Source organism: Carcharodon carcharias, chromosome 13 (assembly GCF_017639515.1).
Source record: "Carcharodon carcharias isolate sCarCar2 chromosome 13, sCarCar2.pri, whole genome shotgun sequence".
NCBI lineage: Eukaryota > Metazoa > Chordata > Chondrichthyes > Lamniformes > Lamnidae > Carcharodon > Carcharodon carcharias.
The window spans coordinates 86,599,424-86,625,085 of NC_054479.1; the positions used below are offsets into that span (position 1 = coordinate 86,599,424).

At 43.5% G+C, this 25,662-nt stretch overlaps 1 protein-coding gene across 3 annotated transcripts in view; it reads left to right on the forward strand.

The window, feature by feature from the left end:
* The window catches only part of itpr2 (inositol 1,4,5-trisphosphate receptor, type 2), a 472,778-nt gene that overhangs the window by 171,354 nt on the left and 275,762 nt on the right, over positions 1-25,662 (forward strand). For all 3 annotated transcript variants that reach the window (XM_041202236.1, XM_041202237.1, XM_041202238.1), the window contains exons 40-45: positions 4,208-4,464; positions 7,159-7,359; positions 10,165-10,275; positions 13,912-14,007; positions 15,454-15,570; positions 17,721-17,831. In XM_041202236.1, the coding sequence (XP_041058170.1) occupies positions 4,208-4,464; positions 7,159-7,359; positions 10,165-10,275; positions 13,912-14,007; positions 15,454-15,570; positions 17,721-17,831 (893 nt within the window). The remainder of the gene's footprint in view (positions 1-4,207; positions 4,465-7,158; positions 7,360-10,164; positions 10,276-13,911; positions 14,008-15,453; positions 15,571-17,720; positions 17,832-25,662) is intronic.

A 25,662-nucleotide genomic window follows, 5' to 3' on the forward strand; every position in this document is an offset into this window, starting at 1 on the left:
TCAGGTCTGGAAATGACTCGTTAGATGTGGGACAGCATGGCGGTACTTTCATCCTCAGCCATTGTGGAAGTGCCTAGTCTTCCTTGGCACCTCGATAGGAAAAAAGAACTTGCATTTCTCACACTTTTCATCATCATAAGATGTCCCAATGTGCTTTAATAACCAATTAAATACTTTTGAAGTGTAGTCACTGTTGTAATGTGATTCCCCTGCACTTCTTAAGAATATAAGAAATAGGAGCAGGAGGAGACCATTCAATATGATCGTGGCTGATTTTCTGCCTCAACTCCATTTTTCCGCCCACTCCCCCATCCCATGATTCCCCGAGAGGGTGAAAATCTCTCTATCTCAGCCTTAAATATACTCAACAATTAAGCATTCAAAACCCTCTAAGGTAGAGTATCACAAAGATTCTCAAGCCTTTGAATGAAGAAATCTCTTCTCATCTCAGTCGTAAATGATTGTCCCTTTATCCTGAGACTGTGTCCCTGTTTTCTAGCTACCTCAGCTCAGACCTCTGTGTCTACCCTGTCAAGCCCCTTCAGAATTTTGTATGTTACAATGAGATCATCTCTCATTCTTCTAAACTCTAGAGAACATAGCCCCATTTTCCTCATCCTCTCATCATAGGACCTTCCTCTCACCCAAGGGACCAATTTAGTGAATGTTCGTTGAACTGCCTCCAATGCAAATATATTCTTCTTTAAAAATGGAGACCAAAACTGTGCACAGTATTCCAACTGTGGTCTCACCAAAGTCCTGTACAATTGCAGCAAGACTTCTTTATTCCTGTACTCCAGTGCCCTTACAATAAAGGCCAACATGCCAGTTGCCTTCCTAATTGCTTGCTGTATCTATATGCTAAATTTGTGTTCCTTATACGCCTACACCAAGACTCTCCAAATATTAACATTTACAAGTTTCTTGCCTTTTTTAAAAAACATCTGCTTTTCTATTCTTACTACCAAAGTGAATAACCTCACACTTCCCCACATTAAATTCCATCTGCCACCTTGTTACCCACTCACTTAACCTGTCCATATCTTTTTGCTGTCTCTTTCTGTCTTCCTCCCAACTTACAATACCACTCCTCAGCTTGTATCATCAGAAACCTTAGGTAGATTATTCGGCCTCTTCATCTAAGTTATTTGTAAGTCTAATTAATAGTAATTGTTAATAGCTAAGGCCCCAGCACTGATCCTTGCGGCACTCTGCTGGTCACAGCCTGCCAACTTGGAAAATGCCCTGTTTATCTCTACTCGAGCCATTATCTTGCATACTAACTTTTTGTGTGGCACCTCATTGAATGTCTTTTGGAAATTCAAGTATAAACACCCACTGGTTCCCTTTTATGTACCTTACTAGTTACATCCTCAAAAAAAACACGAATAAATTTGTCAAACACGATTTTCCTTTCATAAAACCATGTTGACTTTGCTCGATCGTACAATCATTTTCCATGTGCTTTAATAATAGATTCCAGCATTTTCCCAAAGACTCATGTCAGGCTCACTGGCCTGCAGTCCGCTATTTCCTCTGTCCTCCTTGAACATTAATGTTATGTTTTCCAATTTCCAATCCACTGGGAACATTCCAGAATCTGGGGAATTTTGGAAAATCATAACCGGCATAGCCACTATCTCTGTAGCTATCTCTTTTGGAACCATAGGATATTTGGGATGTGGGCTATCAAGTCCTGGAGATTTGTTAGCTTTTAGTTACTTGCGTTTCTCCAATACTTTTTCTCTGCTGATATTAATTACTTTAACTTCCTCATTCTTACTGTCGCCTTGGTTACTCTATTTCTGGTACATAGTTTGTGTTTTCAATTGTGGAGACAGACACAAAATATTTGTTCAATGTCTCTGCCTCATTCCCCTTGATAATTTCTCCTGTTGCTGTCTCTAAGAGACCAACATTTACTTCAGCTATTCTCTTTTTTAAAAGCTCCTTTTTAAAAAAAATTGTGAAGCAGATCTTTTTCTCAGGAATGTTGCTATCGTTTTAATCTTGAAAGTAAGGAGAATAAAATTATCAAACACATACTTAAATAACATCAAAACTATAAAAGGGGGAAATGTTAATAGTATAATCTGGTACTGCATATTCAAAAAAATCATGATCATAAAGTTGTGGCACCCTTTCCCTCTCTACTGGGGCAACAGTGAGTAATGAGCCAGTTCATCAAGGCCTCAAAGCCCAGTTGCTTCAGTTCTTTCCCATGTTACTTATTTCCTGATTGATCCTTGTTTCAATTTCATGGCTTCCGAGGTTTGGAAAGAACTATTTTTTTCTTCTTTAGCCCTGCTGCTGCTTTGCGGGATGAATCCGAAATCAGGACTCGAAATAGCTTAGTATCAGTGACTTGGGCTAAATTGGAGAAGATGGGGCTGTTCTCCCTGGAGAAGAGAAGGTTGAGAGGAGGTTTGATTGACGTGTTAAAAATCATGAGCCATCTAGACTAAGTAGATGGGGGGAAAAGCTGTTCCCATTGATGGAAGGATCAAGAAGCAGAGGACACCAATTTAAGGTGATTGGAGGAAGCAAAGCACAGATGGTATGAGGAAAAGCTTCTCTATGCAGCTGGTGGTTAGGATCTGGAATACACTGCCTGAGAGTGTGGTGGAGGCAGATTCAATTGCAGCTTTCAAAATGAATTGGAAAATTATCTGAGGAGGGAAGATTTGCAGGGCTGTGAGGAAAAGGTGGGGGAGGGGGACTAAGTGATTTGCTCTTGTAGAGAGCTGGCACAGAAACAAGGGGCCGAATGCTGTAACCATTCAATGATTCTACTCAGAAGACTCTAAATGCAAAGTCATGGGAGCAGGGCTTTATTCTTTATGGTGTTTATTCCCACTGCTTTTTCTAGGTATTAATAGTGTGCTAACAGCTTGAAATGGGATTTTTAGCCTAACTGTCCTGTTACCAATGGCAATGTAGCCGTCGCTATGTTGAAGAGGCTTACTGGCGGGTGTCCAAAGCACCTGTCTGTTTCAGGTTTTAAACCCCTTTTCATATGGAAGTCGTGGAGCTTTGATGCCAGGAGGATCACGATTGCTATTTTAATTCAGAACTGGTGGGAGCCTGTGCTGTACTCCCATTGACCAGCTGCAGGAGCGATGGAACCAAAGTCACAGAACTTTTACAATACAACGGGAGGCCATTTGGCCCATCATGTCTGTGCTGGCTTTCCAAATGAGCAACTCGCCTCAAACCATTCTCCCACTTTCTCCCTGTAACTCTGAACATTTTTCTTTTTCTAATAACAGTTCAATTCCCTTTTGAATACCTCGCTTGACCCTGCTTCCACCACACTCTTCATCAGTGCATTCCAGATACCAACCACTCGCTGTGTGAAAAAGTTTCTCCTCATATCGTCTTTGCTGTTTTTGCCAATTACCTTAAACCTGTGTCCCCTCATTCTTAATCTTTCCACCAATGGGAGCAGTTTATCCATATTTACTCTGCCCAGACCCCTCATGATTTTGAATACTCCATTAAATCTCCTCTTAAGTAATCTTTCCCCAGGAAAACAGTCCCAACTTCTCCAATCTACCTACATAACTGAAGTTCCTCATCTCTGGAACCACATGAGAGTCCTTTCTGCACCCTCTCAAATGCCTTTACATTCTTCTGAAAGTGCGGCACCCAGAGCTGGACATAATACTCCAGTTGAGGCTGAACCAGTGTTTTATCCAAAGTGGACCGCTTCTCCTCGGTCCACAAAAATAATCTGGGACGCTCTCCCCACAGCCCTCCTACTGAGATGGCCACCCTCTGAGATCACATCACAATCCTCACAACAGCCTCCATTCCCGCCACCTGCAATGAGCTCTGCAGGCAGCCTCCCTGGCTCAATCCTGAGGTCTCGATGTGGTGAGCTGCACTGGGATGAATGTTTGGCTGGCCTAGCCAGCCTGATCATTTTAGCTGATGGGGGGGGAGCCTCATCATCACTGGTGGGGGAGATGGCGGACTGGGGGTTCTTCAATGGACGGATGGCCAACACACACCCCCCCGATTGTTTTCCCCTCACCCGCCAAGAAGGTCAGATCGACCCCTATAAGTGGCCCCAGAGCTTTCATGATATGTATCTTAGCTCATCGACTAAACCAGAGCTTGGATGTGGTGCAAATAATGCATTCTTTAAAATTGTAGATGTAAATCTTATCAATCACAAAACAAACCATCTTGTCATTTCTCTTAGTGAGGGATTCATCATATCACCTCAAGGAGGGAGTGAAAGGACAGTTGGCAGAGGCTTCAGTTGCCACGTACAAGGCCTATTACATGTACAGAAGGGAGATGGATCCTGAGGCTGATCTCGTCCCTGTGGGAAATGAGGGCGTTGGATCCGAGGAGAAGTCTAGAGATGAAGAAGTTATGAGCCCTGCGGTCGCTATAATGGAGCCTATCCTCAGGTTCCTTCAGCTGTTGTGTGAGAACCATAACTCAGAACTTCAGGTGAGACCACTGTCTTCAAGGGGTTATCAGAAACTACAGCAGCAAAGTGGTGCATTCAAGAACAAGCGGCACATTTTGAAAAAATGGCTTATGCAAAAAAAAAGAAAGAACTGTACAATTCACCATACATATTCTGAAAAAGAAATATACGATTAGCTCAGGTATGCAGTCGACAGCATTTGCATTTGTTGGATAGTTGGGGAATTGGAGTTGAGATGCAGGTCAGCCATGATCTAACTTAATGGAGGAACAAGATCAAGAGGCTGAATGGTCTCCTCCTGTTCCTAATGTTGTTTTGTACTTTCTCACTCGCTGGGTTTGCTGTTTAGTTGCTGTGGGCCTGGAGGTTTGGAAAGTACTGGTTTTGATGCTGCTCCATCATTGGTGGATAAAATCCTAAATCAGAACACCAACATCTGCTGATAACCCCATCTTGAAATTGATGCAAATTAGCAACAATATTTATTTAAACTTTATTTGTGCCCCAGTTCAACTGAGGCCCAATGTTTGCACCTGATTATCCCAAGCCAGTTGAAGTGTGAACTAGATACTAATACTTTTCTTCATATTAGGTTTATTCACAGAATGCAGCATTACATATGTCTGCTTCCTACATACTAACCCAGGGTCCTAGCAGTCTCTCTTTATAAGTGCTCTAAGTACTTATTCTTAAAAAATGCTCTTCACCTATGTATCTTAACAATATAATTAACATACGATTAGCATATTCTACTCCCAAAAACCAGGTGGTGAAGTATAGAAGTGGAGCAACCCTTTACACAAATTATAAGCTTTTATTTGCAGAGATAAACATTCCAACCATGTACCTCCAAAATCCAATAACTGCAGTTTCACTCTGTTCCTAGTTATGGGAGCACAAGTGAATTCCCAGTTAATGTCCCCCACCACCATAATATAATTAAACACTCACTTAATATACAGCTAACATGTATAATGTGCAGAGGCAAGAAACCTGGACGCTCCTGGTGCAGGGAAAGAAATATAATAAAATGCTTTGGATTTTCTTCCATTATTCCGATGCAATTCCAGTGGGATGCCAGGAAAATGGGGCATTGAAGCTTACCACAACCTCCCTCCCCAGACCTGACTGTTCCCCACACCTCTCCCCCCCTTCCCCACCTGGCATATGTAAGTGGTCGAAACTTCTCTTGGCAGAGCGAGATGACCTATTAGCAACTTCGCCTCCCTCCAAATTGTCCCTCTCTCTTAGCTCTCCTGAGGCCTGCAGGAAATGTTGCCATTCCCTTTCTTGGGGCTCTTCTGTTCCATGCAGTGCTGTGACTGAGGTTCCCGATGGTGCATTGGTGCCTCGTGGTGCTGCATTGGTGCTGTTGACGTCTAGCTCTCCAGCAATGTGACCTCAACTTCAAAAGAACAATCCCATTCTTACCAATACAAAGCCTTCCAATCCCCACACCAACCATTCTCGAAGACTTGTCAGAGTGAGATTGCCAACCTGACGATAAATTGAATGACTCTTAGATTAGGCAGGATCATGACCCTGCAATAAATACACAACTGCACATTCATGAAATTGGCTGTCACTTTGCAAAACCCCCAGCTTCTTGTCGATTTCTGTTTTTCTTTTGAATTTAGAACTGAGAGAATTTTATTTAATTATTCATTCTAGGGAAGTGGGTGAAGGCTCTCCTCGGCCTACTTTCTTGCCAGCTCTGTTGTGAGTAGAGTTGCTGAGGAGAGGAAAGCACTTTATGGGTAGGGTGTGAAGGCTGTGGGTATGATGAGAGATACAGTTGTCCCAAAACCTGCCTGACAGTGGGTGCATCAGATAGTGGAATGAACTTCCTGCTGAGCTGCATTTACTGTGTCAGTGTGTCAGATTTTTTAAAAATTCATTCACAGGATGTTGGCATCACTAGCTAGGCCAGCATTTATTGCCCATCCCTAATTGCCCTTGAGAAAGTGGTGGTGAGCCACCATCTTGAACCGTTGAAGTCCATGTAGTGTAGGTGTACCCACAAGTGCTGCTGGGGAGGGAGTTCCAGGATTTTGACCCAGTGACAGTGAAGGAACGGCGATATATTTCCAAGTCAGGATGGTGTGCAACTTGGGGGGGAGCTCGCAGGTGGTGGTGTTCCCATGTATCTGCTGCCTTTGTCCTTCTAGATGTTAAGAGGTCACGGGTTTGGAAGGTGCTGTCAAAGGAGCCTTAGTACCACAGCTATTAATTTAAAGTGCAGTTTGTGCCATGTATCTCTTCAGATAAATTATTAAGCTACCATTTTATTGTTATGAAAAGTCAAGAATAAATTACATCTGAAAACACTGATTTAATAAGGGCTGTTTTCCAAAATAGAGTTTCTTATCCATCCTCAAACAGAGAGACTTCTTTTTCTGATTCCTTCCTGAATTGTGGGCACTGGTACGTTTATTGCCCTGTGAAGGTGGCAGTGAGCTTTCTTCATGAACAAATGATATTGGCTTTGATACAACTCAGTGACTCGCTGGGCCACTTCGGTGGGCAATTAAGAGTCAAGTTTAGTTGAAATTTAGCCTCAGCCAACACATCACAAACCTTACACAGAAAGCTGTTTTTTTTTTTCAGAAACTCCTCACTGGTAGAACTGTTCCTTTTTGAAGAGTGCGAGGGGGGTCGGATTGCTCCTTTAAGTCAAAACGATTGATCAATTTCATGTTTTGCTGTCCTTCCAGAATTTCCTTCGGCACCAAAACAACAAAACCAATTACAACTTGGTGTGTGAAACGCTTCAGTTTTTGGACTGTATCTGCGGCAGCACCACGGGGGGGCTAGGCCTGCTGGGCCTCTACATTAATGAGAAGAATGTCTCGCTCATCAACCAAACACTGGAAACACTGACTGAATATTGCCAGGGGCCTTGTCATGAGAATCAGGTAAAATCCTAGGACTGGGTGCCCATCAGTTGAATCACATCCAAATTCAACATATTGCCACACGTGTTTGTATCCCAGATGGTAGTTTCTCTGTCAGGTAACCAATCCATGGACAACTTGGGTCAGAGTTTAACAGTACAACACTCGTTTCCTCGAAGGTGCTCCCACTCCACCCTCATAACACGGCCGCAAGTTTGGGCCAACAGGGATTTGTTGCACTTCCACCCAAGTGAAGCTGGTTGAGTGGGGAAAGACACAGAGGACGAATTCCCGGTGTTACTTTCATGATTTAATTGTAACTATTAGGATCATATAATAATAGCCAAAGTTACAATTTATATCTTTAAACAGCACAGAGAATAGAGAAGAGCAAATAGATTTGGGCAACACTTACTCAACTTCTAATTCAAAGTCTCCTTAAAACAAGCAATTCCAATCAAAACACAGTTTAGAAACATATTTCTCAAGGATTCCCAAAGTTGTCACGATGGTGAGAGGTTACTCCGTGGGGCCTTGCAGCTTTAAATAAAATGCTAATGATTAAGCCTGGAGTGGTCCATCTTTTCCACAATGCTCTCTTCAGTTTGCGGAATAAATCCTTGGCCTAGAAGTTGGTTGTTGTCTGAGTTCGGATGCCAATCCTGTATTCCCATGATCCATCATGCCAAATCAGAAGAGTGAAAGGACCATGCAGAATTTGTTGTCAGGCACCCACAGAGCCTGTGCGCATGCAAGGGGAATGGGGGAATTATCCATGAAGAATGCGAAGATTGACTGGTGGGGGCAGAATGTGGGTGAAGACTGGTTAAAGAGCAGCAGCAGAAATTCTGACTCTTGGAGTTTGGTGGTCAGCAGCAAAGGGGGAAAGAGGGTAAATGGTGGGATAGGGGTTCTGGGGGGGAAACATTGGCAAGGTAGAGGGCGGTGGGGGGATTGTCCAGGCTGCAACGTTTTTGTGGAACCGTGCTCTTTGTGGTCCTACAAAAATAATACATTCCTGTCACACCTTAACACACCCCAAGGTATTTCACACGCGCATTACCAAGCAGAATCTAGCCACAAACCACATTAGGAGATATTAAAATCTGCAACCAAAGGCTAGATCAGGGCTAGGTTTTAAGGCGCACCTTAAAGGAAGAGAGAGGAGCGGTGAGATTTAAGCATGGCACTTCAGAGCCTAGGGCCTAGGCAGCTGAAGATACAGTCACCAGTGAGGTTGTGATTAAAATCAGGGATGCACAACGAATCAGAATTGGAAGAGCGGAGATATCTTGGAAAGTTGTAGGGCTGGAGGTGGTTACAGAGATGGGGAGGAGCCAGGCCAGAGAGGGATTTGAAAACAAGCAGGAGAATTTTTGAATCAAGGTGTTGCTGGACCAGGAACCAGTGTAGGTTAGTGAGCACAGGGGGGGTGATTGGTGAACGGCCCTTTGTGCAACTTAGGGTACAGACCGTTGAGTTTATGGAGGGCAGGAGGCCAGCAGGGAAAGTTTCAGAATAGTTAAACCTAGGGGTAATGGCAGCTTCTCTGGAGCACCCCCCCCTCCACACCGACCAAATAACTGTAGGCCGCATTGTGCCCTTTCAGGCCCAAGTTAGAAACCAACCAAAGTCCCATTGCCAGAAAAGGATCCTGGTTTGCATAAGATTTGAGACACCCACCTGCTTCCAGGGGAACCTTAGCCACCGAACTACAGTATGTGGGTAAAATGGTGATCATTGTACATACTGACCAGTGCAGGCTTGGAGTGATGGTGGCGTGGTGGTAATGTCACTGGACTGGTAATCCAGAATAATGCTCTGGGGACATGGGTTCAAATCTCATCTCAGCAGTTGGTAGAATTTAAATTCATTGAACAAATCTGGAATTGAAAGCTAGTCTCAGTAATGGTGACCGTGACAACCATCATCGCTTGTTGTGAAAACCCATCTGTTTCCTCTAGAGAAGGAAATCTGCTGCCCTTACCTGGTCTGGCCTACATGTGAATCCAGACTCTCAGCAATGTGGTTGACCCTTCATTGCCTTCTGAAGTGGTCTAAGAAGCCACTCAGTTCAAGGGCAATTAGGGATGGGCAACAAATGCTGGCCTTGCTAGTGACACCAACATCCCATGAAAGGATAAAAGAACAGGCTGCAGGTTCCATTTTAAAGACTGAGTAGGTTCAGATTCCACACAACAACACAACCCCACCACCCCCATGAGTTTGTATTCACCCGCCCAAAACTGGGAAGCAGCCGGCCACACAAATTCATTTGACTTGTTCGCTTTGTTGTGTTCTTCTCATTTATGAAACTGGTAGATCAGAGCGAGACGAGTTCGTAGGAGAAGGAAGCATTGCCAATGGGAATTGCTGTGGTACAGGAGATACAACAAAACAACAGGAGTCTAACTTGGCTTATAAAATGGACAACCTATCTGTTCTGATACCAGGATGTGAGGCTTAAAGAGATGTAAAATGGCTGGAAAATAATGGAGGATAATGCATCTTGCAGATGAAATTGGCTTTGGGTGGTAGTGAACCAACTGGCCACTGAGGTTAAAGGAAAAATTCAGGAATAGTGCAAAGCAGACTGCCAATTTCCTACCCCTTATTCTGTACTACTGCCACTTCACCGTCTCACCGAACCTTGTGTAGAAAAGGATTACGCAAGTTGTCATAGACTAAAATTGTGAAATGTTATATGCGCAGCATTTGCGTAGTTGTAGGGTACACAATTCTTTACAATACCTGTTTCTGTTTCTGTTCAGGAGTTAAACAATCTGAACAATGACATTTACCCATGTTTATTTCTGTCTTGCACAGGCTTGCATTACGACCCATGAATGCAATGGGATTGATATTATTATTGCGCTGATCCTCAACGACATTAATCCCCTTGGGAAGTATCGGATTGATCTGGTATTACAACTAAAGGTAAGAACGTTGAGTCCTTTGCTTACTAGTTATTTTTAAAATGTTTTGCTTCAGTCGGCCTGACGAGGGTGAAAATTGATTCCAGTTGAAGAATTTGATTGCAGGAAATTTTAAAAACACACAATGACGGGGATTTTCCGGCCCCGTTGTGGGTAGGACCCGCCGCAGGTGAGGCGGCGCCACAGCCAGAAGTCCATTGACTTGCGGCGGGATCGGAAGATCCCAGTGGCGGGCGAGTGTGGAAAATCCCGCTGTATGTCTTGGCATTTGTCTGTTCTCAGAAAATATCGACAAATGAACATAAACCAATAGTCAACTAACATACTAACGTTTACTAACGCATCTCAAAAACTCTCATCTTTTGCATAATTTAGTGTATGCAAGTTTGAAGTAAACACTCCTAAAGATCCCATTATTTATAATGCTCAAATGTTAAAGTGAACATAAAAGATCGTATGGTGCTATTTCTAAGGAGAACCGAGGGGCTCTGCCCTTGTTTTGGCCAGCATTTATTCCACAACCACTATCACTAAAACATGTCTGTGAGAGCTTCCTGAATGCAAATTAGCTGCTGCATTTCCGACATTTACAAACATGATTACACCTCAGAAGTATTTCATTGATTGAAAAACACCTGGAAGTTCCTGAGGTCATGAAATGAGCTGTGGAAATTTTAATATTTATTTCAAATTATTCACCACCTTTCCACAGAAACCTTGGAATAAAGGAATTGGCTTTAAATTTTGGGTTGACAAAGTAAATTTGGGGAGACGGTGGCATAGTGCTAATGTCACTGGGCTAGTAATCCAGAGGCCCAGGCTAATGCCTAAGGGACAGGGGATCAAATCCTACCATGGCAGCTGGTGGAATTTAAATTCAATTAATAAAATGAGATTAAAAGGTAACCTCAGTAATAGCGGCCATGAAACCATTGTCGATTGTCATAAAACCCATCTGATTCACTAAAGTCCTTTAGGGAAGGAAATCTGCCATCTTTAGCTGGTCTGGCCTACACTTGACTCCAGACCCACAGCAATGTGGTTGACTCTTAATTGTCCTCTGAAATAGCCTATTGAACCACTCAGCTCAAGCCCAGCACAGAGACGGGAGAATTCCCGACTCTGCAAATCCCACCTTTAAAAATGGCTGCTCGCAGTTCTGATTTTTGTTACAAGAGTGGATTGGGGTGGGGGCCGGGGAGGGTGGGGTAGTGGGCTGGATTAGAAGTTGGGCCCACCACCCCTGGAATGAGTGCGGAGGTTGCTGGGTAGGGAAGTGGGCTGGCCAGAAGACTGCCTCTGTGCTCTGGCACTTTGTTGAATTAAATTCAAGAAATAATTAAAACAAAACAGCTCTCCAGCCCTCACCCCTCACTCCCCTCACTCTCCACACACTCCCCATGCCCCATCCATGCCAACCTGTGCCACTGTATTCCTCCACCTACCCCTCATGGCCCTTTGTACCTCCTATGCCAACCCATGCCCCTCCATCCACCCCATGGCTGCCCATATCCCCTATGCTCTCCATATACCCATGGCCCTCTATAGCCTCTATGTCCATTAGTGCCAACTCATGCAAACTGTGGCCCCCACCCATCACCCTTTGCACTTAAACCCTACATGCCATTTCGCCTAGTGCCCACCATGGGCAAACCTCAGGAGCCATCCTGATATTAAATAAGTTTTGTGTCTATTGATTATGTCACTATTTTAAACCAAAAACACTTTAATTGATTAAGAAAACATTCAATACATTGAAATCCTTTCAACTAATCTCTTATGAAGACAAACATTTCTATTCTTTATCCACTTGGAGCTATTAATCAAAACTCACTTAATAGGCACCCCACTTTGATAATGTTAGTTTGTAAAACCAGTCATTGCAGGACAAATCCTGTAATGATAACCCTTAAGCTTATGTCAATAGACAGAATGAAATATCAAGCACTGATTTTTTAATACCAGACTCTTTTTTTAAAATTTAAAGCCCAGCAGAGTTAAATCCCTTGAGAGCGTTGGCAGTTCCAACGAGTTTGGCAGTTTTTTGACAGCTTTGACAGTTCTAGTGAGCTTATGCACTACTTATGCAAAATCATGTTTATTTTAACAATCCCAAAGGATACCATAATTATCCCAAAGGGTGTCTTGCTTCTCCCAAAGGTATCTAGGAGCCATTCCTAAAGGGGTACCTTGCCTCTCCAAAGGAGTACCCTGGCTTTCCAAATGAATTCACACAAGTTCAGACCAGCTCTTACTTGGTATAATCTGCACTTGCCAGGTTTCACACTCACTCCTGACCTCCAAAAATCGCACTCCAATGGAGGCAGCTGATGATATAAATGGCCAGCTGACTCCATAAACCATGTATGAGTGAGCCCCGGCCTGACTCTTGTCCTACTCCCATGAAAATAGGAAGTGTCGTGTTTGGGGGTGGGCTTTGGGATTTCCGGGCTCATCCAGTATTTTCGCCAAGACAGAGGCTCTCCCTCATGATTAAAACATGGGCCATTGCATTGGAAAGTCTTTGATCCCTTTCATAGAGATGCAGCTAGTGAAGCAATCAAGATCCATAAAGGCTGCAAGAAGTTTTTATTTAAGACAAGGAACTCCATCCACTGATGTGATTGTTATTTTGTGTTATGCGGTGATGAATTGTACTGGCATAACTGTTGCTCTCTATATATACTGTAATGTATTTTTAAAAACTTGCATTGATGTAGTGCATTTCATGACCTCAGGACTTCCCAAAGTTCCCCACAGCCAAGGGAGTACATTTAAAGCAAATTTACTGCTATAATGTAAAAACTTTTTTTTTAAAGATAAAGCAACTTAAGTTGTGAAACAGACCAGAGAAAATGTGAGGAGAAAGTTGATGATATACCATCACCAAAAGTGTATGAGAGGCTTACAGATAGAAAAAAGAAAGACCAATAAACCAAAGGACAGAGAGAAGGATAAAGAAGGAATGAGAAACTAAGAAGTAGAGGAGCAGTTACAGAAGAAGAGTAGAATTTGTCTCACCCATGAGAAAAGTGATGAGCAGTGCCACAGGTGGTTCAACAGGAGGTTGTGTACCTAGCACACATTGAGCACACTCCAAAGTGGCACGTTTCACCCCAGCTGCAAATCAATCCTTGGAAAAAAGATGTAGAGCAGATATTTCATCTTGGGTTCCTCTGATTCTAAGGCCAAATTTTTAACTGCTAATTCTAATCTCTAAAGCCATTAATCTCTAAATGACCCCAGGCTGTGCTTACTAACAGCAAGTCAGGTTTAAAGTGGGAAAAACCCCAAGTCAGAAAGCAGAAAGAAAGACTTGCTTTTGTATATTGTTTTTCATAACCTCGGGAAGTCTCAAAGCGCTTGACAGCCAATAAAGTACTTTTTGAAGTGTAATATGTTGTTGGAGGAAACGCTGAAGCCAATTTGGGCAGTGATACACCATGAATTACTGGTGCGATAATCCTGCTATAAAACAGTATATCTTTTGGCTGGCCATTTTAAAAACCCCATGATAGCAATCTCCAGTTCCAGAAAAAATTTAGTTTTGAGTTGCTTTTAATGAAACAAAACATTTTACATTACCTGGTTTCGTTTTAATAGAATATCTTGTGTTTTTTGTTTTGTAACAAAATAGAACAATGCTTCTAAACTTTTACTTGCCATCATGGAAAGTAGACACGACAGTGAAAATGCAGAAAGAATTCTCTACAACATGCGACCGAAAGAACTGGTAAGAACCCGAAATGTTATTCTGGATCATTCCGTGGTATTGTTTTCTGATCTACCTCCAACTAACCACAGCTTCTAAAAGGAGCACCTCCCCTCCAATGACACTGTCTAATTGTTGCTGTGTTTTCAGCCCTCACAGACCAGGTTAGATGGATTTGTGATTGTAACAATTTAAAGGATGTGATAAGGCTTGATTTTTGGGATGGATTTTCGTGGAGGCATTTAAATTCTGAGATTCCCAGCATCCCCAATTTTCGTTGGTCTGGGATAAGGATGCAGGTGGCAAGACTGCACCCTGTGTTCTTGACCCGGCCATCTCCATCGTGGTGGTATGCATGCCCTAGCCCCCCCAAATTTTTCTGGAGTCGAGCCAGCTTCTCCATGACTCATGGTTCATGTGCCCGCAGAGGAGCCATGAACCACAGTCTGGATTTGGGAACCTTTTCAAAAGTAAGGTCAAAGGCCCCCCTCCATGCCAACTCACTCCACCTCTACCCATCCTCATGGCCCCTCATACCCTCCATACCAACTCATGGCATTTCTATGCTCATTCACCTAGTTTACATAACGTACAGAACCAATGAACCCTGGCATGTCTGAAACTGCTTTTAAAAAAAATACACCCATTCATAAATTTTTGGAAAGAGCTGGTGTTCCTGCAACTCTATAAAATAATCAACCAGACCATTAAAACATCAACAACAGAATCTTTAAGTGCTTGATGCCTCTTAATCTTCTGCAAATAAATATTGAACTAGGTGGGTTTTTACAACAATTGATAATAGTTTCATAGTCACCATATTCCAGATTTATAAATTGAGTTTAAATTCCACCAGCTGCTGTGGTGGGATTTGAACCCATGTACCCAGACTATTGGTCTGAGCCTCTGGATTACTAGTCCAGTGCCTTTATCATGACACCACCATCTTCCCTTAATTTAGGGACCCAGGATACATTCCTTCATCTCTACAATGGAGTCCAAGGCTCCCAGATACAGGGCCTCGGATACTCAGGGTAACCCAACTTTGCAGTGGGGACCTCAAACCGACATTAGGGTCCTCATTTGCATATGGAGCGGGCCTAGTGCCTGTTTCAGGGGTAAGGAAACGACACATACTTTATTGTCCTTACCTGATATGGTGGATGGGGCACTTCTGGTTTGAAATGTGTGCTTGTTTCATGTCCACCATATTGGGACTTTAACCATCTAAGTATCAGAATTTGTTGTGGTACTCTCTCGGTCAGGGAAATTAGCCAGGCTTCCCACTCCTGATCTCTGCCCATGCCCAACTGAAGCTCCCACTTTACACTGTGTCCCCAACTATTTGGAACTCAATGCCAAACATAGTTTTATATCAATACAGCTTCCTATAAAATCAAACCGATACACAGCTGTAAGGACCTTTCACGATCCATCACCCAAAGCTGAATATCTTTCCTTTTGAAGGTTGATGTCATAAAGAATGCTTACAATCAAAGTGAAGAGGTCGATAATGATGAGAATTCAGAAGAGTACATCTCTCCGAAGGATGTTGGCCATAATATTTATATTTTGGCCCATCAGGTATGTTGATTCATCACATATGTAGTTGAGAAAAGTTTATATGCAAATATATCAGTTTGAATACTTGGGCATATCTCATGATGGATTCATGTAACTCTGTCAAACACCAAATTTTATTTGCCACTGGCAGTACACATACAAAGAAATGTATATACTGCCAACACCAGAATGCCCCACAACCCTTCTCAGCCACTGAAATACTTCTGAAGTATAATCACTATTGTAATGTGGGAAATGCAGTAGCAAGGTTGCACACAACAAAGTTGCACAAACAGAAATGTGTATGAACTATACGACTAGTTGTAGGTCCAGGACACTGGCGTGAAATCTCTGCTCTTCAGCGAGTGTCATGGAACCTTTTATATCCACCTTTTATATCCGCCTTTCAGACGAGATGTCAAACCAAGGCCCTGCCCTACCTGCTCTCTTTGGTCGACCTGAAAGACTCCATGACACCATTTTGAAGAAGTGTCGGGGAGTTCTCCCAGTGTCCTGGCCAATGTTTAACCCTCTATCACCATCACTAAAGCAGATTACTTTGCTATTATCTCATCGCTATTTGTTCTGCACAGGTGCCGGGTTTCCTATATTACAACAATGACTTCAATTCATTAGCCATACAGCGCTTTGGGACATGCTGTGGTCATGAAAGGTGCTACATAAATGCAAGGCCCCCTCCCTTTCACCTGAGAGGGCAAGCAGGGCCTTGGTTTAATGTCTCATTCAAAAGATAGCACCCCGGACAGTGCAGAACTCCCTAGGTACTGCACTGGAACGTGTGTTTGAGTCTGGAGCAGCACTTGAACCCACAACTGCCTGATTCGGAGATGTGAGTAAGAGTGGCATGGGTGTAGTACTATAAAGTATCCATTTCATGCAAAGCTTCATATATAAACAGATTCTCATTTTTCACCTGCAGCGTTTTAACATTTGGTTTGCATTCTTATTTAATGCTGTGCCAATTGATTTCAAAAGTTAGTTTTACCATTTCTATATCCATTTCCCTTTTGAGTTGTTTTTCTGTCCAGCAACAGTTTATCATTCTGGTAATTAGGTGTTTGTTGTATTTTAACACAGAATCCTGTGGTCACTAGGCTCAATGTTAGAAGGTTTGTAACAGCATCTGTTAGGTGCAGTTGTGAGTAATGCTGTCTTTCCATTACAATGCCAAAATATTATCATCTTTTTGTTAAGACTTTGATAAGAAGCAATGCAAACGGATTACTTTTCAGTGCACTTTTTAAGCAATTTTAAATTCCTGCTTGAGATGTCAACATGGCTGGCAAGGGTGGTATTTATTGCCCATCCCAAGTTGCCCTGGGAGGTCATGGTGAACCACCTTGAATCCCTGGTCATGTTGATACAACTGAGTAGCTTACTAGCAACTACAACCAGCAGTTAAAAGTCACATAAAGGCTAGAGGGGATAAGGACGGCAGGTTTCCACCCTTTAAGGACATAAGTGAACCAGGTGTGTTTTTAGGACAATCCAACAGCTTCATGGTTACTTTTATTGTCTTTATTTCTCTCCAGTTGTCATGATGAGAATTAAACTCTCATTCTCTGGATCATTAGTCTAATAACATAACCGCTACACCAGCATACCCCGGTGCAAGAACTGTTCAAAGATGGATCTTGCATTTATATCACACCTTTTGCATCTCGAGACATCTCGAAGCATTTCACTGCCAATTAAGTACTTTGAAGTGTAGCCGCTGTTGTTTTGTAGGCAAACACCAGCTGCCAATTTGTGCCAGTAAGATTCCACAAACAGTAACGAACTGGCCAACCAATTCAGTCTATCTGATTGGTGTTGGCTGACAGAGGAATGTTGGCCAGGGCATCAGGAGTACTGCCTCTGCTCCTCTTTGAATAGTGTCATGTGGCCTTTTATGTTCAGCTGCGTAGGTGGACATGGCCTGGAGTTTCCAGTCAAGGGTCTTCGTTTAAGCCTTCATCCATGAGACAGTACCTCTGGCAATGCAGCACTCCCTCAGCATCACACTGAAATCATAGTCTAGGATACGCAACATGTTTGTGAAGAGCTTTTGCCATAGTACAGTTACCAACCATATTTCAAGCCTCACAGTCACCTTTAGACACGGGAAATGGATTTATACAAGGTATTGACATCATTCTGTTCTTTTCCAGCTTTCACAGCACAACAAAGAACTGCAACAGAAGCTCAAACCAGAGTCTGACCCACAAGACAAAGGCAGTGAAGCTTTAACGCATTATGCTAATCACACTGCGCAGATTGAGGTATGCTGTCAGTATTGGAATCTTTGACATTCTCTCAATGGTTGTTTCCTCTTTGAAATGAGGGGTGTTAATCAACAGAGCAAAGAGAGGTGTGCATGCTGGGAAGTTAGACAAACAACAAAATGGATGTATCAATTCCTCCATGTTTAGAATTATAGTATTTAAAAAGAAGTCACCTTGGGTGGAACAGGAATATTTAATTTAATCTATCCAAGAAACTGTAGCATTGATGTTCATTAATTTTTACAAGTGATAGACAGAACAAAGTGACTTCACAACCAACAATTCAGGTCTAAGCTCTGCAGTCCTGCCACATCCAGTCATGAATGGTGGTGGAAAATTAAACAACTCACTGGAGGAGGAGGATGCACAAATATCCCCATCCTCAGTGATGGAGGAGCCCAGCACATCAGTGCAAAAGATAAGACTTAAGCATTTGCTACAGTCTTCAGCCAGAAGTGCTGAGTGGATAATTCATCTTGGCCTCCTTCAGAAGTCTCAAGCATCACAGATGCCAGTCTTCAGCCAATTTGATTCACTTCACGTGACATTAAGAAACAGCTGAAGGCACTGGATACTGCAAAGGCTTTGGGCCCTGACAATATTACGGCAATAGTACTGAAGACTTGTTCTCCAGAACTTGCTACGCCCCTAGCCAAGCTGTTCCTGTACAGCTACAACAATGGCATCTACCCAGCTATGTGGAAAATTGCCTAGGGATGTCCTATACACAAAAAGGAGGACAAATCCAACCCAGCCAATTACCGCCCCATCAGTCTACTCCCCATCATCAGTAAAGTGATGGAAGGAGTCATCAACAGTGCCATCAAGCAGTACTTGCTTAGCAATAACCTGCTCACTGATGCCCAGTTTGTGTTCCACCAAGGCCTCTCAGCTCCTGACCTCATTACAGCCTTGGTTCAAACATGGACAAAAGAGCTGAATTCCCGAGGTGAGGGGAAGAGGTGACTGCCCTTGACATCAAGGCAGCATTTGACCAAGTGCAGCATCAAGGAGCCCTAGCAAAACTGGAGTCAATGGGAATCAGGGGAAAAGCTCTCCACTGTTTGGAGTCATACCTAGCACAAAGGAAGATAGTTGTGGTTGTTGGAGGTCAGTCATCTCAGCTCCAGGACATCACTGCAGGAGTTCCTCAGGGTAGTGTCCTCAGCCCAACCATCTTCAGCTGCTTCATCAATGACCTTCCTTCCATCATAAAGTCAGAATTGGGGGTGTTCACATGATTGCACAATGTTCACCATTCGCGACTCCTCAGATACTGAAGCAGTCCGTGTCCAAATGCAGCAAGACCTGGACAATATCCAGGATTGGGCTGACAAGTGACAAGTAACATTTGTGCCACACAAGTGCCAGGCAATGATCATCTCCAACAAGAGAGAATCTAACCATCGCCCCTTGATGTTCAATGGCATTACCATAACTGAATCTCCCACTATCAACATCCTGAGAATTACCATTGACCAGAAACTGAACTGGACTAGCCATATCAATACTGTGGCTACAAGAGCAGGTCAGAGGCTAGGAATCCTGCAATGAGCAACTCAACTCCAGACTCCCCATAGCCTGTCCACCATCTACAAGGCACAAGTCAGGAGTGTGATGGAATACTCTCCACTTGCCTGGGTGAGTGCAGCTCCAACAACACCCAAGAAGCTTGACATCAACCAGGACAGAGCAGCCTGCTTGATTGGCACCACATCCACAAACATTCACTCCCTCCACCGCTGACGCACAGTAGCAGCAGCGTGTACCATCTACAAGATGCGCTGCAGAAACTCGCCAAGGCTCCTTCGACAGCACCTTCCAAACCCACAATTATTACCGTCTAGAAGGACAAGGGCAGCAGACACATGGGAGCACCACCACCTGGAAGTTCCCCTCCAAGTTACTCACCATCCTGACTTGGAAATATATCACCGTTCCTTCACTGTCGCTGGGTCAAAACCCAGGAACTCCCTCCCTAACAGCATCGTTGGTTCCTACACCATATGGACTGCAGCGGTTCAAGAAGGCGGCTCACCATCACCTTCACAAGGGCAATTAGGGATGGGCGATAAATGCTGAAGCCCAAATCCCGGGAATTAATAAAGTAAAGGTTACTCACGGGTGCCTGGTCATACTCAGGTGTTCACTGTTTCCCCTGCATAACTCATCATGTTGCCCTAATTTCACCATTAGAATTGTACAGCACTGAAGGAGGCCTTTCAGCCCTTCATGTCTATGCTGGCTGTTTGAAAACAATTCATTTAATGTCGCTCGCCTGCTCTTTCCCTGTAGCTCTGCAAATTCCTTCCCTCCATGTATCTATCCAATCCTTTTTGGAAAGTTACTATTGAATCATCTTCTACCAGCCCCTCTGGCACTGCATTCCAGATTGTGACTTCTGACCGGCTTAAGAAATAAATTCTCCACAATTCCCCTCAGATTCTTTCGCCAACTATCTTAAATCTGTCCTGTGGTTACTGAGCCTCCTGCCAGTGGAAATAGTTTCTCCACATCAACAGAACCATCCACAATTTTGAATATCTTGATTTAAATCCTCCCTTAACCTCCACTGCTCTAAAGCCAACAGCCTTCAGTTCATCTAACTTCTGCGTTTCTCTCTAGTTTTGCCACCATCTTGGAATGATGCACTCTCACTTGAGTGACTATTAGTATGTGGAGATTTTCTTTCTCCCCCTGCCTGTTGGCATGATGCCTGATAAAACAGGATAGTCCTTGTGTTACACGCCACAAGAGGCGAAACAACAGCTTTCACTTACATAGCGCCTATCATAGTGAAATATCCCAAGGATCTTCACAGGGGGATGCATCAAATAGAATCTGACACTTAGTTCACTAGGGAGATTCTTTCATTCATTCTTGAGATGTGGGTGTCACTGGCAAGGCCAGCATTTGTTGCCCACCCCTAATTGCCCTTGAACCCGAGTGGCTTGCTAGGGCAGTTCAGAGTCAATCACAATGCTGTGGGTTTGGAGTCACTTGTGGGCCAGACCAGGTAAGGACAGCAGATTTCCTAATGGGTTTTTACAACAACAATGATAGTTGCAGGGTCAGCATTACTGAGACCAGTTTTCAAGTCCAGACATTTTTAATAGTATTTAAATTCTACCAGCTGCCATGGTGGGATTTGAAACTGTGACCCTGGAGCATTAGCCTGGGCTTCTGGATTATGAGTCCAGTGAGATTATCACTGGACCACCATCTTTCCTTTAGAGCTAAAGAGGTAGGTTTCAAGGAGTCTTTTAAAGGTAGAAAGAGAAGTAAAGAGGAGGAGATCTTTAAGGAGAAAATTCCAGAGCTCAGGGCCTAGGAAGCTGAAGGCATAGTCACCAATACTGGAGCAATTCAAATCTGGGAGTGCACAAGAGGCCAGAATTGGAGGAGTGCAGACACCTCGGAGGGTTGTGATGCTGGAGGAGATTACAGAGATGGGGAGAGTTTAAGGCCATAGATGAGAATTTTAAAATCGTGGCAAACCTTAATCAGGAACCACCATGGGTCAGCAAGCACAGGGGTGATGGGTGAAAGGGACTTGGTGCAAGCCAGGACACAGGCAGCAGAGTTTTGGATGGGCTCAAGTTTGTGGAAGGGGGCAGGCAAGAAAGTGCTCTGTCCAGATCTCCGAAAAGGGAGCCAGGGAACGTCTGAGACCACAGAGCAGAGAAATACTGCTCTTCCTTCCTTGGGTCCGGGTTCGGATGGAGGGATTACCGAATGAGATTGGAAATTGGGGTGAAACTGGAATTCGGACACCCTCTGAAAGTTCTGCCCACCAGATTTCCTCTCTGGTATTTATTAATAACCTGGACTTGGGTGTACAGAGCATAATTTCAAAGTTTGCACATGACATAAAACTTGAAAATGCGATAAACAATGAGGAGGGGATAGTAACAGACTCCTAGAGGATGTAAACAGACTGGTGAAATGGGCTGACATGTAGCTAATGAAACAGATGAAATATGAAGTGACCCATTTTGATTGGAAGAATGGGGAGTGGTAAGGGGGGAGATGGTGGTGTAGTGGTAATGTCACTGGACTAGTAATGCAGAGGCCCAGGCTAACGCTCTGGGAACATGGGTTCAAATCCCACCCCAGCAGCTGGTAGAATTTAAATGCAATTAATAAAAAATCTGGAATATAAAGTTAGTTGCAATAATGGTGACCATGAAACTATTGTCGGTTGTCGTAAAAACCCATCTGGTTCACTAATGTCCTTTTAAGGACATCATTACCTGGTCTGGCCTACATGTGACTCCAGACCCACAGCAATATGGTTGACTCTTAGCCTCTGAAATGGTCTAAGTTCAAGGATAATTAAGAATCGGCAACAAATTCTGGCCTTGCCAGTGACTCCCACGTACCATGAAAGAATAAATTTTAAAAATATATATAAATGTTATAAGGGTTGCAGGAACAGGGAGATCACTGGTTTATCCCAAACCTTTATGAAACACTGGTTAGTCTTAGCTGGAGTACGGTGTCCGTTTCTGGACATTACTCTTTAGAAATAAGGTTTTGGAGAGTTTACAAAGGAGATTTACTAGAAATATATCAGGGTGAGTGACTTTTGGTTACTTGGAGAAGCTTACAGCAGAGAAGGTCATGGGGAGATTTAACTGATGCATTTAAAATCATGAATAGTTCTAATAGAGCGCATTAGGAGAAACTGGCACAAGTGTCAGTAGCCTGAGGACACAGATTCAAGATAATTGGTTAAAAGCCAGAGGGCACATGAGATTTTTTTTACTCAATTTATTCTACTGTGGAATGCAGTACCTGAAACAGTGGTGGAAGCAGATTGAATAATAACTTTCAAAAAGGAATTGGATAAATATTTGAATGGGAGAAAATTGCAGTAGTCTCATGGAATCAGGTCAAACAAGGAAACCTCCTGCTGATTACCACACACTCTGCCCCCTGCTCAGCTGATGAATCATTACTCCTCCACGTTGAACATTACTTGTAGGAAGCACTGAGGGTAGCAAGGGCACAGATTGTACTCTGGATGGGGGATTTCAATGTCCGTCACCAAGAGTAGCTTGGTAGCACCACTGCTGGCCGAGTCCTAAAGGACATAGCTGCTTGACTGGGTCAGTGACTTTATCAATGACCTTCCTTCCATGATAAGGTCTGAAGTGGAGATGTTCACTGATAATTGCACAATGTTCAGGACCATTTGTGACTCCTCAGATACTGAAGTAGTCCTGGTCCAAATGCAGCAAGACCTGGACAATATCCAGACTTGGGCTGACAAGTGGCAAGTAACATTCACGCCACACAAGCGCCAACCAATGGCCATCTCCAACAAGAGAGAATCTAACCATCACCTCTTGACATTCAATAGCATTACCATCACTGAATTCCCCACTATCAACATCCTGAGGTTACTATTGACTAGAAACTGAGCTGGACTAGCCATGTAAATAATGTGGCTACAAGAGCAGGTCAGAGGCTAGGAACCCAGTGATAAGTGCCTCACCTCCTGACTCCCCAAAGCCTGTCCACCATCTACAAGCCACAAGTCAGGAAGTGTGATGGAATACTCCCCACTTGCCTGGATGAGTGCAGCTCCCAAAATACTCAAGATGCTTGACACCATCCAGGACAAAGCCTACTTGATTGGCACCCCATCCACAAACATTCACACCCTCCACCACCAACGCACAGTAGCAGCAGTCTGTACCATCTACAAGATGCACTGTTGGAATTCACCAAGGCTCCTTATACACCACCTTCCAAACCCATGACTACTACCATTTAGAAGAACAAGGGCAGCAGATACATAGGAACATCACCACCTGGAAGTTCCCCTCCAAGCCACTCACCATCCTGACTTGGAAATATATCGCTGTTCCTTCACTGTCACTGGGTCAAAATCCTGGAACTTCCTCCCTAACAGCACTGTGGGTGTACCTACACCACATGGACTACAGCTGTTCAGAAGGCAGCTCACCACCTCCTTCTCAAGGGTAACTAGGGATGGGCAATAAATGCTGGCCTAGCCAGCGAAGCTGCTGAATGAAAGTAACTCAGGACCTGGAAGCAAACAGAATTGATCTCACCTGCTTCAGATGATATATCATGGCTGTTTCTGAGGACCAGTTGGTTTTGTGAACCCTGATTCTCCAGTTTAAGAAAAACGTAAAATGTCGTCTTGTCTCTGAACTCCCTACAAACTGTTTCCTTCAAGTTTATTAAAATTTATTCATGGGATGTGGGTATCATGGGCTAGGCCAGCATTTATTGCCCATCCCTAATTGCCCTTGTTCAGAGGGCATTTAAGAGTCAACCCATATTGCTGTGGGTCTGGAGGCACACGTAGGCCAGACCAGGTAAGGACGGCAGATTTCCTTCCCTAAAGGGTATTATTGAACCAGATGGGTTTTTACAAAATCGGCAATGGCTTCATGGTCGTCATTAGACTTTTAATTCCAGATTTTTATTGAATTCGAATTCCACCATCTGGCGTGACAGGATTCGAACCCAGGTCCCCAGAACATTACCCTGGGTCTCTGGATTACTAGTCCAGTGACAATACCACTACATCAGCACCTCCCATGTCACTAACTGATGTGTTTCCTAGTTGAGCTTCTGGTTGCGGGCACCCTAAAGTTTCTGCAGTAGAAGGTGACTGCATTTAGTATTTGGATTAGCTGCATGAGTTACAGAATGATAGAACTGTTACAGCAATTGTCTCCAAGTGAGTGATGCGCCAAGTGCCATTCTCTCACCTTCTCCCTGTAACTCCGCACGTTCTTTCTTTTCAGCTAATAATCTAGTTCCCTCTTGAATCCTCGATGGACCTGCCTCCACCGCACTCTTAGGCTGTGCATCCCAGATCTTAACCACTCACTGGAAAAGATTTTCCTCATGTCTACATTGCTTTGTTTGACCATTACCTAACATCAGTGCCCCCTTGTTCTCAATCCTTCCACAGTGGGAACAGCTTCTCCCTATCCACTCTTAAGTCACTGAATTTAATAGTCTAGCTGCTGAATTTCTGCATCTCAAGATTGGGCTGCCACTTATACTAAATTGCAGTTCCCTTTAATTCTGAATTCCACATTTTAACCCAGCTAGTCTCCCAATATTTCCTAAAGAGCATTCTGTTCCTATTTCATGGAGGTTTTTGAATAAAAAGCCTTTTTCTATTATATTGACAGAGCAAAGAAGCAGCTCTGATAATTCACTGCTACTTTGAGCTGTCAAGCTCCCTACCACATATTGTTTGTTTTTTTTTACATCCTCTTCCGTTACATTTTCGGGTATGAGATCAAGGTAAAAGGTTCATTATTGCAAGAACTGTCTTCCTACGCCAATTGGAAAGCAAAAAGACTCATTACCCAATTGTTTGGTGCTTAACAGTCAGCCAAACAGCCTTTTAAATCTTATTTTCAATATTTTTATATATGGTAAAGAGAAATAATCAAAGAAAATGACAAAAGACATGTTTTAATGTCCCGATGATTTTCCTCCAGGGTTGGAGACTGCAGGCCAGTCCTGGAGTGTTGGCAACCCTGTGATTCAGCTTTTTTGGTGGCTCACTAACACATCCTCCCCACAGGAACTCGCTTCCAGAATGAGCACCTTTCTTTTTAAGATAAAAGAAAATGCTGGAAACACTCAGCATTTTTAGGTGGCATGTGTGGAGAGAGAAACAGACTTAACGTTTCTGGTCTGTGACCTTTCATTAGAACTGGGAAAAGTTAGAGATGTTATAGGTTTTGAGCAAGGGACGGGCGGGCTAAGAACTAAAGGAAGATCTGTGACTGGGTGGGAAGACAGGCGAGACTGAATGACAGAGGAG